At 35.9% G+C, this 15,923-nt stretch overlaps 2 protein-coding genes across 7 annotated transcripts in view; both read right to left on the bottom strand.

Annotated features, from left to right (window-relative positions):
• The window catches only part of slc4a4b (solute carrier family 4 member 4b), a 115,380-nt gene extending 114,823 nt beyond the window's left edge, over nt 1–557 (bottom strand). For all 5 annotated transcript variants that reach the window (XM_009295136.5, XM_009295135.5, XM_685028.11 and 2 more), the window contains exon 1: nt 244–557. In XM_009295136.5, coding sequence (XP_009293411.1) covers nt 244–260 — 17 coding nt within the window. In that variant the 5' untranslated portion in view covers nt 261–557. The remainder of the gene's footprint in view (nt 1–243) is intronic.
• dck (deoxycytidine kinase) overlaps nt 244–15,923 on the bottom strand; it is a 19,331-nt gene continuing 3,651 nt past the window's right edge. Inside the window, exons 3-7 of one of the 2 annotated variants that reach the window (XM_073934486.1) lie at nt 14,552–14,745; nt 11,791–11,938; nt 11,593–11,708; nt 8,296–8,395; nt 244–601 (exon numbers count right to left, since the gene is read on the bottom strand). In XM_073934486.1, the coding sequence (XP_073790587.1) occupies nt 509–601; nt 8,296–8,395; nt 11,593–11,708; nt 11,791–11,938; nt 14,552–14,745 (651 nt within the window). In that variant the 3' untranslated portion in view covers nt 244–508. 2 annotated transcript variants of the gene reach the window in all.

Here is a 15,923-nt window from a genome sequence, read left to right as displayed (position 1 = left end):
ATGCCTAGCGTAACGTCTTTAATAGATAATACCCTCCGCTGTTGAAACCTGAAGCCCAACCGCACAGACCAGCAGCGGATCTGTTGCTCTGTCCTCCTGGATACTGTTACACCTTTACTTTTTGGTGGAGAAGCAAGACAGACGCAGGGTGGGAGGGCTGTTTCAACACACACCGACTCATGGAAACACAACTCATCTCGACAGAGCCCAATGAGGAAGATCACATGCAAATAAAGCACTCACTTGTTTTTGTCGCTCATGTTGACAATTGGCGTCCTCTTCTCCAAGAGAACCACTTTCTTCTTATGGAACTCTGGATTAAAAAGTGCGTCCGAGCGAGAAACTCTCTCTTAAAGAAGTGCGATTTCGCTCCAAGTTCAAGCGCGTCTGGATGCGTAAAGCAGAAACGCTTTCAGTTGAGTTTATCTGGAGCCAGAGATGTTTCACCGCTGCTGCTTCTACAAACTACAGTACATTCGGGCAGTCCAGCAGTCATTCCGCAGCGGGATCAGGAGCTCTCTCTGTCCGGTCGAGAAACGCGTGGCGTCGCGCTCCGCAGGCTCGTCTTAAGTCTTGATCCATATTTAAAGATCTCGCCCTCCTCCAGCGTGACGCAGCAGTGGGAGGATGAACAGACAGACACATACACAACACATGAGAGATGCAGCACTGTAGAACAAGACCTGCATCCGTTTTTAGGGTTCACACTATATTTGAATTACACTAAAGAAGTCATCAAGCTGTTTTTCACTTACTTCATGTAAAAGCTGTATTAAAAGATCAGATTTTTTTTTCTTTTATCCAATTCCACTCATGCAATTCAAATATAATGTGAGCCCTAAAAAGTAATGCAAAAAACGTATTAGAGGCAGTGAATTTTTTTATCCACTTCAAATGTCGACTACTGTAATTTAAATAAAGTGTGAACCCTAAAGTCAACATTTGAAGTGGATCCAAACAATTAAATGCTTCTAATACAGCCTTTGCATGAAATACGATTAAGCAAAAAACTTACATGAAATGACATGACTTCTTTACTGTAATTCATTTCAAATATACTGTAGTGTGAACCCTAAATAAGTCATGCAAACAATATTACAAGCCCTGGATTTTTAATCCACTTCAAATGTTGTCTAGGGTTCACACTATATTTGAATTACAGTAGTCAACATTTGAAGTTGATCAAAAAAATGTAGGACTTTCTTTTAGATTAAGTGAAAAACGTGGCTAAATTACATGACTTCTTTAGGATTCACACTATATTTGAATTAGTCGACATTTAAAGTGGATCAAAAAAAAAAACATTCAGGGCTTTACTATAATTCAAATATAGTGTGAACCCTAAAGTCCTGCCAAAGCTGTGTTACAAACCTTGAATTGTTTGATCCACTTCAAATGTTGACTTTAGGGTTCACATAGTATTTGAATTACTGTAGTCAACATTTGAAGTGGATCAAAACAATTCAGGACTTTTAATACAGCTTTTGCATGAACAACAATTACGTGATATATTTCGCTAAATGACATGACTTCTTTAGGATTCACACTATATTTGAATTAGTCGACATTTGAAGTGGATAAAAAAAAACATTCACGGCTTTACTGTAATTTAAATATAGAGGAAACCTGAAAGACCTCATGCCAAAGCTGTATTAAAACCCTGAAATTTTTAATCCACTTCAAATGTTGACTAGGGTTCACTCTATATTTGTATTACAGTAGTCAACATTTAAAGTGAATAAAAACAATTCAGGACTTCTAATACAGCTTTTGCATGAACTACAATTAAGTGAAATATTTTGCTGAATGTCATGACTTTTTTTAGGATTCAGAGTATATTTGGATTAGTCGACATCGTGGATAAAAAAATGCAGGCTTTTAATACAGCTTTTGTGTGAATTTTGAAGTCTTAATAATGATACGAAATGACGTTATTTTGTTGATTTTAAGCCGTGTTAGAAAGTGACCAATCTTAAACGTCGAACCAACATTTCAAACCATGGTCATATTGACATCAAATACTGACATTTATTCATCAGGTAATCAAAATCCAACGTCTGATAGATGCCATAGTGGTAACAACCACACAACGTCAAGCTGTAACATCATAAGCGTTGGATATTTTGTTGTAGGTTGTGTTGGAAAGCAACCAAATTTCAACATCTGTCCGACATCGAGTTTTGACGTCAACCTGATTTTAATTTTCAAACAAAATGCAACGTCCCATGATGTTGGGGTACAATGTCAATCTGACATCATGTTGATGTTCCGTGGCAGTGGGTATGATTAAATAAAAAACTTCGCTAAATGACATGACTTCTTTACAGTAACTTATAGTGTGAACCCTAAAGAAGTAGTGCATAAGCTTATTTAGGGTTCACACTATGTCTGAATTACAGTAGTCAACATTTGAAGTGGATCAAAAAAGTTTTTCTAAATAGACTTACAACAAGAATGGATGATGTTCAATAGTTGATGAACGGGTTTGACCCACTACTACTATATTAATATGAGGCAGCAATTCTTTATCAATAAGGTTGCATTCTGTCAACTACTAGATAACATGATGTACAGTAGCGCAACACTTGTAAATAATAGTATAATTCTTCTTAATTTTGATATTCAGTAGCCTTTTTTAAACCACCCCTAAAAGCTAAAGTTAATGCACCGTCAAATACATGAACAATTTATAGGTTTATTCGAACATTGATGATTAATGAGACAGTGTTAGTATTCCACAAATGTATTTTTATAATATTTTATACAAGCAAATCGTAAAATAAAAATGTTTATGCATATAATAAATGATATATAATGACATTAAAAAGCCTCATTAATGCATTGCTAAAAGCAAAAGTATTTGGTAACTAGTTAATGCACAATAAAATACATGAACAATGATCAGTTGTATTTATATATTTATACAAACGTTAATAATTAACGATAGCCAGTAAAGCGTTAACAAATTACACCTTAGACACACATTACATTAGTTTTTATGCAAGCAAATCATCCAATAAAAATGTTTATGATTATTATGCATTTCTATATATAATTATTTTTTATATAAATTCCAATGATTAAATTCCAATTACAACTAAACTGAATTAAATACAGAATATTTAATTTGGTGTACAAATGTCTCCAATACAGCTATTTATACACAACACCCATGACTTTTCCTTGAATTATTTGAAAATGTGCAGAAGTACAAGTATTTGTTGCTGTATACCAATTCAACATTTAGCAGAACGTCCACAACTATTCATAAAAACTCCAGGAATGTCAGTCGGTATGACTTTCACGTTATTCATTTCTGGGCGGAGAACGTGATATACTCGCATATCCTGAGGAATGGTTGTGAAAACCTCAGTTATTTTCATTAATGTCAGGAAATTTCAATTCAAGGTATAGCAGAGGTTTGTAAGGCTATGTCTGCTTGTAATAAGCTATAGAACTGCGCCCCCAGCTGGCGCTCAGGAGCCGCACAACGTCACTGTAACTCATTTACTGGAAAAGTCTTATATTTGCGCTTCTCATCCAGATTACAAGAAACACAAGCGAGCTAAAATGATGATTCATCTAATTTTGTGTAAACTATTCCTTTAAAGCCGGACAAAGAATGCCTTGATTGAAGCTGAATGGTAGAAAATATAAACAACACCTTTCATATGTTTGTTGTCAGTAAGTAAAATGTTTTTTATTCACATCAATGATGCAAAAACTGATCAAAAGTGACAGTAAAGGTATTTATGTGTTTTTTAAACGACTAGTAAATGCAGCTCCTGTTTAGCAAGCAATCCTTCATGATGCTTTACACACAAATATTAAGCATTTTAACATTTTCTTAAGCACCCAATCATCATATTAGACTTGATTTCTGAAGGATCATGTGACACTGATGACTGGAGTATTGATGCTGAACAATTAGCTTGAGAAAATATTACATTTGTAACATGTCCTAACAACACACAACGTGATAAAAGGTATCTTTTCAATTAAAATGCTACAGTTTTTGTCGTAAGTGACCATCCGCGACGGCGAAATGCAAAATTTCTATTTTAGAAATGCTTCTTATTTCTGCGATGTTGCAGCAGAACAACATAAGCATGTACTAGGGCTGCACAATATATCATTTGGATATCGATATCACGGTGTGCACATCAGCAATCCACTTGTTTAGTGTGACGTCACGCGAATCATTTTTCGGGTTCAAGAGCTCTATCAAACTGCATAGGGAGGCGCAACAATTGGTAATAATAAAAGTTTACAAAGCGATGTAATACTTTCAAATACACACACAATATATATGTATATATGTTGTTGAAGTAGTTAAAGTCAAAATTATGAACCACCCTTTGAATTTTTTAAAGAAAATTTTCACAGTATGTCTGATATTTTTTCTTCTTGAGAAATAAAATTTGTTTTATTTTGGCTAAAATGAAAGAAGTTTTTATTTTTTTTTCCGACTGTCTACAGAACAAACGTTATACAATGACTTGCCTAATTACTCTAACCTGCCTAGTTAACCTAATTAGCCTAGTTAAGCCTTTAAATGTCACTTTAAGCTGAATAAAAAATGTCTTGAAAAATATCTAGTCAAATATTTTTTACTGTCATCATAGCAAAAATAAAATAAAACCGGTATTAGAAATGAGTTATTAAAACTATTATGTTTAGAAATGTGTTGAAAAAAAAATCTTTCGGTTATACAGAAATTGGGGGAAAAAAACAGTGGGGCTTATAATTCAGGGGGCTAATAATTCTGACTTCAGACTCTATACCCAGACTCTATGCTAATATCTAATGGTCAAAAAGTGATTTTTTTTTTTTTTTTAGAAATTAAGCAAATATTGGTGTCTGTGATGCAGCAATTCCAGAGTCTGTTGTGTACACCATGATTTTATAAAAAAACAAACAAAAAAACACTTTAACGTGTGATATGACAAAAAAAAAGTGATCATAAACAAATATTTTCTCAATTCAAACGAGTAGCGAGGACAGTCTTTATGTCACGACTAAAGCAGACTTAAGCGGTATAGTCACATCGCAAAGATATGCAATGTTACGTTAGGATTATAGCTGCTCAGAAGACACAAAATTGTATTTAATCACTGTATTTATAGGGAATTTATATGATTTATGCAACAACAAAGTTTTTATTTCTTAGAATTTCTGTCTTTGTCTCTAGTCCAAATATCTACATTTCAAAGCGAAAACAAGATTATTTAACTTACCACAAAGACGGATAATTTAGCTTGTTTTAAAGGAAAACTACTTTAATATTGCCTTATTTAATCTGGATTTAAAAAAAACAAACAAAAAATATTTTTTCTTGATGTAAGAATTCTTTTAGATATTTGGACTGGAATGTAAGAAAAAAATTGCATTGTGATTATTCAATTTTTGTACCTGAATACTCATCAGAAAAAAATCAAGTAGTGCTATTCATCTTGTGAAACTGTATTTACATTTAAGACAGTTAAATTTAAGACATTTTTAAGATTATTATGAATTAAATTTTTGACTTATTCAGGGCTAAATGCTAAGGATTTTATTCCAATATCCCAGTTGAAAAAGATTTTCACTTGCCATATCAAAAAGAATTATAATTTAATGCATTTTAAAATACAATAATAATAATTTAATAATAAAATATCTGGTCAGTGTCTTCAGCAGTAAATAAATAGAGACTTTTTAAACAAATAATTGTAAGAAAGTAATTAAATGCTATTTTTAAATAAAAAGTTAAAGGTTTTGTTGAGATTGTGGGTGATTGTGCAGGTGTAAATGGCCAGATTGGGTAGCTATACATCAGGGATCACCAAACTTGTTCCTGGAGGGCCGGTGTCCTGCAGATTTTAGCTCCAACCCTAATCAAACACACCTGAACAAGCTAATCAAGGTCATACTAGGTATACTTGAAACAACCTGGCAGGTGTTGATGCAAGTTGGAGCAAAACCCTGCAGGGCACCAGACCTCCAGGAATGAGATTGGTGGCCCCTGCTATACACAAACAAAGGAAAATTAAAACAAAGGACCCGTTAAAAAAAAAGATTAAAGACCTACAACACATAATTTCAGAAGATTTATGACTTTTTAAGGCCTACAATTTAGCTTTTAAGATTTAAGACACTTAAAAGCTTTTTAAGACCCTGCAGATACCCTGATTTATATTGCAATATATATAGCAGAAAAATATATCGCAATATCAGATTTTCCAATATTGTGCAGCCCTAGCATATACTATTGACAAAGATCACCTCAGGTACTGATTATGTGCATTATTCAGTTCTAAATGCTCTCATTATGAGTTTAAATACCATTTTGCGTGACATTTATTGCCATGCTACTGAAAGCACTACAATATAGCAGATAGTTCACCTCAGATGTTGAAAATTAAATAACAAGCAAACTTCTTGAAAACTAAAGTCAGAAATGTGACCAATAGCAACAGTCACTCGGTAGCCTATTATTAATGTTAAACAGCTTTAATATGTATTAATCAGATTAAAAGCTTTAACTATGTCGTTGGGAGTGCAGTGGCTGGCATTTAAATGTTTCTGTCATGTCACATCGGGTTTGGTGCAACCAAAGTTTTGTTTCGCCAAGCATGACATGTTCCTGAATCAACATTCCAATAAGAACTAAGGGACACGTTTTTACCATTCAAGAGTTCACACTTAGATTTGCTTGGCGCTAATAGCAGGTTTGGCTGTCCCGGGAGAGAACCCTGAGTTCAGAGATAATAGAGCCAGGGCTCCTGCCTGGTCAATAAGCATATAAGGAGGTCAGAGAACAAATGGTCTGAAGAGCTCCCCCTGGTAAAGGGAGGAAAAGGAGGAGATGGGGGGAAAGGGGGGAATTCTTTCAAAACAAAGATAAGGTAGTAGGGCAAATTCGGAACATTTATTGAAAGCTTGAATCAATCTGATTGGATTATTGCTAATTACGGATGAGAGACCAGCCGCAATCAATCATATCACGTGCTTTTATGGAAATTAGTTTACAAAACTTCACTGAATAATAAGTTTCGGTTTACAGTTATGTCTTTACACTTTTACATGATTGTTCTCCAACTATTAATCCACTCTGCCTTTGGGAATAATTTAGTTATGGCTGGGTTTAGGTGTAAGGAATAGGTGTGAACTACATTTTTGAACAAAACATTATGTTCCAAGATCAATATAGATAATAATCCAGGATCTTATCATACTTGGCAAAATCATGACGTGCTTTGGTGCAGACAGACAAACTGCTCGTCACTAAAATTGTCACATTGTGTGTTGTTAGAACACAATGTCAACATTCGAATGAACAAACAACCTAGTTTAATTTTCAATCTTTCATAATATTACACTCTAAAAAAGTCGAGTTGTCATAAACCAACGTCAGGTACTATAGTTGGGTTCTTTTTTTCCCGATTAAATTTCAATAAAGAATTTTAACTGACAGTTCCTTAAAGTTTTGTCAATATCTGACCCAAAGTTGGGTTACAACCAAACCTTTTTTGGTTGTACGAGTATTGTACTAATACTGTATTTTTGATAAACAGAGCCATGCAGAGCCGAATGATCTTTAAAGAAAAAAAAAAGTTGTTACTATGTTATTTAATATTTAATTCACAAGGCATGAAAGTACAAAAAGGTAAAAACATTTAAATAACATAAAACATTGATAAGTGCTTAATGGACACAAGCCTGATTTTTGTTCCTATTTGACACAGAAAACGTAAACACACACATACACACACACACACAAAAGTACATTTCTCATAATCACAGGGTGCTCAGAAACTCCTTTACCTGGAAAGACAAAAAAACAACAACAACTTCAAAACGCATTAATTCTTGCATAATGCATTATTCTTGCTCTGTCTGTGTAATACAATCAAATGCATGCAAAAATATGTGTTTATGCTCCACAAAGGCTGTAATACATATATATGCAGCTTTCTAGTGTGTCTAATCATGCATAATGTGCAGTTTCTGCATTATATAATGGCGCCTGTATTGCACCCTCATCACAAGACGCATTGCAGTTCTGCCTCATTTAACAAGCATCACTCACACTTTCACCCAACACACTGACGAGTGATGTGCTGGATTAGGTTAATGCAAAAACACAAATTCATTATTCACTCATCTTTTTCCAAGAATCGTGAAGCACGTGATGGCTGAATATTCAGTGTGTGCTTATAAAGGTCAAACATGCTCATAGAGGTCAGTCTGTATACATGTGTTCTTTAACATAACAAGCTGAAGGGCGTGTGTGTGTGTGTGTGTGTGTCGTACCTTCTCAATCATATCAGCGCACATCATGTTGTTGTCTTTAAAATCATCATTGACATCCAGGGTGAGAACGGGCACATCATTCAGATAATCAAAGTCCATACTGCACACATACACAGTCATGAGGGCATAAAACTCACCTATTTGTGCTTTTTCTATATTTACAGCAGGGGAAATAAGTTAACACACTACTATTTTTCTCAGAAAATATATTTCTAAAGGTGCTGTTGACTTGATTTTCACCAGATGTTGGTAAGAGACAAAGAAAGGCAAATATGCAAAGAAAACAAATCAAATTAGTTTACAAATGACGTTCTGTGTCATAAAATGACACAGGGAAAAAGTATTGAACACATGAAGAAAGGGAGGTGTAGAATGGCAGTGAAAGCCCAGACAGCAGCTGAAATCTCTTAGTAGTTCTTCAGCAACCCTCTGCCCTTCCTCAGTGTAAATTAATATTAGATGCTTCAGTCCAACATCTACATTAGCAAGAGGATAAGGATGAAACCAGGGTGGACATTTCAGCAAGACTATGGCTTCTTAATTCCAAGAAAGCAGAGAACGGATTCGTGTTCCTGTGGAGACCGGTCTTGCCAGGTCACCTCAGAAGAACGGAATCGGGAGACCAAGAGAACACAGACAATGACGATGACAAATAAGATGCTGCGTTCTTCCTGATGGTCACACGACCTTCACGAATTGTAACCGAAAATTATGTAAACATCACAGCATTTATGCAACGATTTATTGTTTTTTTCCCTTTTCACAATATATATAAATATATATATATATATAAATATATATATATATAAATATATATATATATATATAAATATATATATATATATATATATATATATATAAATATATATATATATATATATATATATATATATATATATATATATATATATATATATATATAAATATATATATATAAATATATATATATAAATAAATATATATAAATAAATATATATAAATAAATATATATATATAAATATATATATATATATATATATATATATATATATATATATATATATATATATATATATATATATATATATATATATATATACACTATGCATAAAGACCATTTATACCATTATTAGGATTTTCATGTTACTGTTTACTTCCACCGTTTCTTTTATGGAAAATTCTGAGATAAATAAGTGATCTCTCTGAACTTTAATAATAAATCTATATAAAATGCTGCGCTTCCCACCACCAGCCGCCATAACATCTGGGACTTCTAGAGCAAGTGCAGTGCTCAAGTCTGCATCTATGCGTCCTTGATATCAAGAACAAATCCGGAAACTTTCACACGTCCTCCGTTCTTGCGGTCTTGAGTTTTGGAGCTGGACTTTGGCTGTTAATGATGACGTTACACGAGAACATGAGCACACAAGTACGCTGAAGAACGCATATTGAGAAACAGCCAATGATGCTAAAGCCTGGTTTATACTCGACGCGTCAGCTAGTTCGGGTGGGAAATGTGGTATCATCGCGGAGTTTGCGGAGGTTTGCTTTGAGTGGGCGCAACATGATTTCAGTCGACGGAGCCCATAATTTTTTTTTTAAACTCGAGTGAACAATTGCATTTGATTTGAGTTGAATATGAACCACTTTGAAAAGATTTTGTCTGAAACAGTACGAATGTACAGACATCTTTATGATCTGTGATTATAGAGATCACCAGATCACCAATAATTCTTGGTTAGAAATTGCAACAGACGTGGGAAAGGAAGAAAGTTTTTGTTAAAAGATTTAGAAAAACCTGAGGAATAAGTTTGTTAAAGCCAAAAGAGGTCATGGCAAAAGTGGAGACCCAGGTACACCATTTTGGTGTTTTTCCACCATTTATAGGTTTTACACTAATGTATATGTTACAATTTTGAATTTAAAACATTTTAATAGTAACAAAACTATAATTAAGGAACAAATTATTTCTGTGATGACTGGAACAGAACATTTTAACCCATCAGTTTACAATATACTGAAGGCCTGTTTTTCTAGGCTTTATTGGTGATAATAATCAGGAATGTTTAACTATTATTGCCTTTTTAGCATAAGTTTAGGACAGAAACTATCCAGACAGAGATGTGTGAATTGTGGAGCAGGCTAAAGCTAAAAATCCTCTGTATTTTTTTAGTAAGCGTGCTGTTTTTTTTTTTTTCCCATAATAAAAATATATTTGTAGAGCAAACTATGTTCACTTGTCAATTTAATAAACTTAAATAGGTAAAACTGTCCAAGATATGAACAAAAGCAAATGATGCATCAAAGTTTGATTAAAAAAAAATCTTGAATGGTCATAAAAATCCTTATAATCATTAAAATAATTTATAAAAACAATAAAAATAATTAGTTAAAAAATCTTGAATGATATTAATGATATGGCGTGATTCCGGAAACTGTCTACTTCTCTGTTTATCTCTGTTACTTCCAGACGGACGTCTGATCGCCCCCTGTCATTTTAAAGAATATCACAACGGCAAACACGGCCAGTATAAAAGCCTTGTACATTTTGAGGGGGGAGCGCGCAGTCAGCGTAGGTGTGGGATGTGGCGCCAGTCAAAAGTATAAATCTAGCCTAACACAGCCAAGGAAACTCGAATGCTTTCAGAGAAAGAAAACAAAGCCGTAGAATGGCCCAACCAAACACCTGACCTGAATCCAATAGAAAATACTACTTAAAGATCCGATTTGACAAACGAGACCCACAGAAACATCCAGATTTTTACACTCTGTTGAACTCACACCTGAGCATTTCATGTGACTTCATTCTCCATGAGAGGCGTCTTTAAGCTGCCATTACCAAAAAAAGTCCTTTATATAACGTAATAATTACATTCATTAGTTCAGCAGTTTCTTCTTTGTCATTATTAATACACATATAATTTCTCTGATTTTTTTTAATGTTTGTATTTTTTAGATTTTTACCAAAATTTGGTTCAATAGCATGTCAACATCTCCTTTAGAAATATTATTCTCAGGAAAAAACATGGCATGTTCAGTATTTATTTCCCCCATAAACACACACACACACACACACACACACACACACACACACACAAACACACACACAAACAAACACACAAACAAACACAAAAACACACAAACACACTGCAAGATTATTTGGTGTCAAGGCTTTAGAATTTAAAAACTTTCATTATAATGGAAGTCAATGGGGCATAAACAGCCACCAACATAATGAAAGGGTAGTCAATTTGAACACTACACAAAGGTTAGGAATGATATAAATATATACAGTATATAGTGTTGTCTGTGTAGTACCTCATGGTTCTGTGCTGTAACCAGCACTCATGTTTATAATGCAGTTTCTCCAGATACTCCAAAGGAATGCCCTGCTCCTCCTCTCTTCCTCTTAGATGCAGTCGCTCCAAACACCTCTGTAACACAAAAACCTCTTTGTTTATCCAAACTATAATCCCCGGCACGTTTGCATCTCCCTGTCCAGCTGTGCCTTTCTACCTCTGGCTTCGCCCTCAGGTAAATGATGCCATCCAGCTCAATGTGCTTCCCGAACTGCTTATGCAGCCAGCTGTGCCAGTCCTGATAGATGGCCCACTCAGTCTCGTTCACACACTCGCTCTCGTACAGGTTAGAGGCGAAGATGTACCTGCAACACACACATCAGAGTGATTAAAAGACAAAGCCGATTACATGTGCGTTCATTTCAATTGGTGACATAATTGTTGCATAACAATAACAGAAATGCGGAGACGCTTTTGGTTTGATTACGGATGTTAATATTAGAGCTGGGTATCGATTCAAGCTTTGATTCCCGAACTCTTGGTTTGATGCAGTAATTATAGATTTAATACAAATCCTACTGATCTTTGTAACAGTGATCAGTGTGCACTATTTTAGGTGCACGAGTACATAAAAACAGAATAACCTTTATTTCAGATGCACGGAGTATAATAAAACATAAATAAATCATAAATAAAATTAAAAATAGCAAGGGTGGTTTTTAAGGTCAAAAACCTTCCATGTTATAAGAAATAATAAATGAAAAACTGTTGATTTATTAGAAAAAAAATTACACAATGGGGCGAAGCAGTGGCACAGTAGGTAGTGCTGTCGCTTCACAGCAAGAAGGTCACTGGTTCGAGCCTCGGCTGTGTCAGTTGGCGTTTTTGTGTGGAGTTTGCATGTTCTCCCTGCGTTCGCGTGGGTTTCCTCCGGGTGCTCCGGTTTCCCCCGCAGTCCAAAGACATGCGGTACAGGTGAATTGGGTAGGCTAAGTTGTCCGTAGTGTACGAGTGTGAATGAAAGTGTATGGATGTTTCCCAGAAATGGGTTGCAGCTGGAAGGGCATCCGCTGCGTAAAACATGTGCTGGATAAGTTGGCGGTTCATTCCGTTGTGGCGACCCCAGATTAATAAAGAGACTAAGCCGTATAGAAAATGAGTGAATGAATGAAATTATACACCTGGTGGTCATCATGTGGCATTACACCTCGTGTGTGCATTATAATTTAATAATAATTATTCATTCATTCATTTTCTTATCGGCTTAGTCCCTTTTTTAATCCGGGGTCGCCACAGCGCAATGAACCGCCAACCTATCAAGCACATTTTTACGCAGCGGATGCGCTTCCAGCCGCAACTCATCTCTGGGAAACTTCCACGCCTACATTCATACACACACTCATACACTACGGACAATTTAGCCTACCCAATTCACCTGTACCGCATGTCTTTGGACTGTGCGGGAAACCAGAGCACCCGGAGAAAACCCACACAAACGCAGGGAGAACATGCAAACTCCACACAGAAATGCCAACTGAGCCGAGGATCGAACCAGCAACCTTCTTGCTTTGAGGCGACAGCACTACCTACTGCGCCAGCTTTTTTAATAATTAAATCGACCTAATTCAATTATAGCTATTATTCTATTGTTTTGATGCATATTATATGAATCAGTAATCGCCAATTAGTACATAGTTTTAACTATACATAAAGCTGTAGCAGAACTCAGTGCTACAAGCTGATAAATAAATGAAATAACTGATATAGCTGATATAACTGTTAATGCACTCAAAACCTGCCAGGAACAACTTTAGCTGTGCATTAACGTAGAATGTTCATCAGCCAATCAGAATTGAGCATTTAACACCTCCATACCATAAAAAAACTACTCATGGACCCTTTTCACAAGACTGTTATGACGTGTTTTATGGTCACCAGCATCTTAAGTCCTTGGAAGTTTTTAATACTTAGATCTTTTTAAGAACATATAAACATTTATATGCATTTATGTGTGAATTAAATCATCTTTGCGTCAAATTACAAAAAAAATTACCGCTCATGTAAGGTGTATGAAATGCAGTGTCTGTGTGTGATGTTGTTCTCTCTTCTGGCTGCCGTTGTCAGTCTCACACTATTTATTTTTCCTTTTTCTGAAAGTCTTCATAACACCATCGTTGGGTTTTTCTTTTATTATTTCAGCAAATAGGATTGTAAAAAGTGTATTTGTTGTACTCTCCCATTCCCAGGCTCCAAGTTTACCCAACTATGACAACTTCTATTACTGAGAAACCCGGAAATGTGAAAAGGGTCAATTGTAAGTGTGCTTTCACACCTGTAGTTCGCTTCATTTGGTCCGGACCAAGGTCAATAAATGACAAATGATCAAAAGATGATTTTCTGCCGTCTTAGGGTCGTTTTCACACCACACTGCTGGCTTTGGTCCGAACCAGTTGAAAAGAACCAAAATGCAGTCATCTGACAAAATCCACTTCGCTCATTGGCCAGATGCTGTTGAACATAATTCCTAAACTGCTTATCGATTGGTCAGAATTCATGTGCGGGAAAATGCCAATGAACTCCCGCAAGTAAACAAACCGGCAGACACAAAATGTTGCTTTTTACTATGGAGCTACGACTGCGCTGACTGATTGTATCCCTACTTTAGAAAAACTATACATTTCGGTTGGGTCTGTTTTGGTTCGGATCATATTCTCACCACAAACGAACCGCTCCAGAGTTCGTTTGAAAGTGTACCGAGATCACCTTCTCAAGCAGGTCTCTACGCTTTTTTGGTTCGCTTTTGGTGCGTGCTCGAGTACGATTGCTGCATTCTCACCTGCCCAAGGGGGAAAACGAACTCTAGTGCGATTCAACCGAAATAAATAAGGCAGGTGTGAAAGCACTCTAAAACATGCGTTTTTGTTTGTTTTTAGCCCAGCTGTAGTTAATATCAGGTGTAAATGTTTTGAGTTGTTCACCTGTCGCTGTAGACGGATCTCTCGAAGAACTGCACCGGATCTTCGGCCTCTCTCAGCTTGCCGTTGGTGGATTTGATCTGCGAGCGGATGCGGCTCATGCAGGCGTAGCTCTGGAAGGTGTAGGCCCAGCGCTCCGGCTTCTCGTACATCATTTGCAGCACGTTTCCTCCGCTCTTCTGAGACGTGGTCAGCTCCTGAAACACACAGAGACACATGCTAGACCTGCACACCAAAAATATATGCTATATCTGTGTGCATTTAACAGGTATGGCAAAGATTATTAATCAATCATAATTATTTATCAATTTTAATTTTAAACATATTTTATTATTTATTTATTAAAAGAGATGTTTTTTTTCATTACTTTCTTTTACAAACTCTGTAATTCTGAAAAGGAAAAAATCTAATACTTACTTCCAACATCATATTCAATTCAATTCACCTTTATTTCTATAGCGCTTTTACAATGTACATATATATTTATATTATAATTATATCCTAGCCATACCACTTTCTCTCATTAAGTAACTTTCTTTTTTCTCTACTAATAATTAGTAATATAGGGCGACACAAGGTCAGAAGGTTGCTGGTTTGAGCCTCGGCTGGATCAGTTTGTGTGTGGAGTTTGCATGTTCTACCCGTGTTGGCATGGGTTTCCTTCGGGTGCTCCGGTTTCCCCCACAGTCCAAAGACATGTGCTTTAGGTGAGTTGGATAAACTAAATTGGCTCTAGTGTATGTTTGTGTGTGTGTGTGTGTGTGTGTGTGTGTGTGTGTGTGTGTGTGTTTGTGTGTGTGTGTGAGAATGAGAGTGAACCAGTACTTGGTTGCAGCTGGAAAGGCAACCGCTGTGTAAAACATATGCTGGATAAGTTGCCGGTTCATTCTGCTGTGGTGATCCCTGATGAATTCTTGATTAACTAGATTAATAAAGTTAATTGAAAAACATTCTTGCAACTGACTGACATTATATTCATTTAATAATAATAAGTGGCGAAGCAGTGGTGCAGTAGGTAGTGCTGTCGCCTCACAACAAGAAGGTCGCTGGTTCGATCCTCGGCTCAGTTGGCGTTTCTCTGTGGAGTTTGCATGTTCTCCCTGCGTTCGCGTGGGTTTCCTCCGGGTGCTCCGGTTTCCCCCACAGTCCAAAGATATGCGGTACAGGTTAATTGGGTAGGCTAAATTGTCCGTAGTGTATGAGTGTGTGTGTGTTTAGATGTTTTCTAGAGATTGGTTGCGGCTGGAAGGGCATCCGCTACGTAAAAACTGGCTGGATAGGTTGGCGGTTCATTCCGCTGTGGCGATCCCGGATTAATAAACGGACTAAGCTGACAAGAAAATGAATGAATGAATAATAAGTGTGTGAAGCAGCA

Source organism: Danio rerio, chromosome 21 (assembly GCF_049306965.1).
Source record: "Danio rerio strain Tuebingen ecotype United States chromosome 21, GRCz12tu, whole genome shotgun sequence".
Lineage (NCBI taxonomy): Eukaryota > Metazoa > Chordata > Actinopteri > Cypriniformes > Danionidae > Danio > Danio rerio.
Note: the sequence above shows the minus strand (reverse complement) of the source record. Positions and strands in the feature narration are given on the sequence as shown.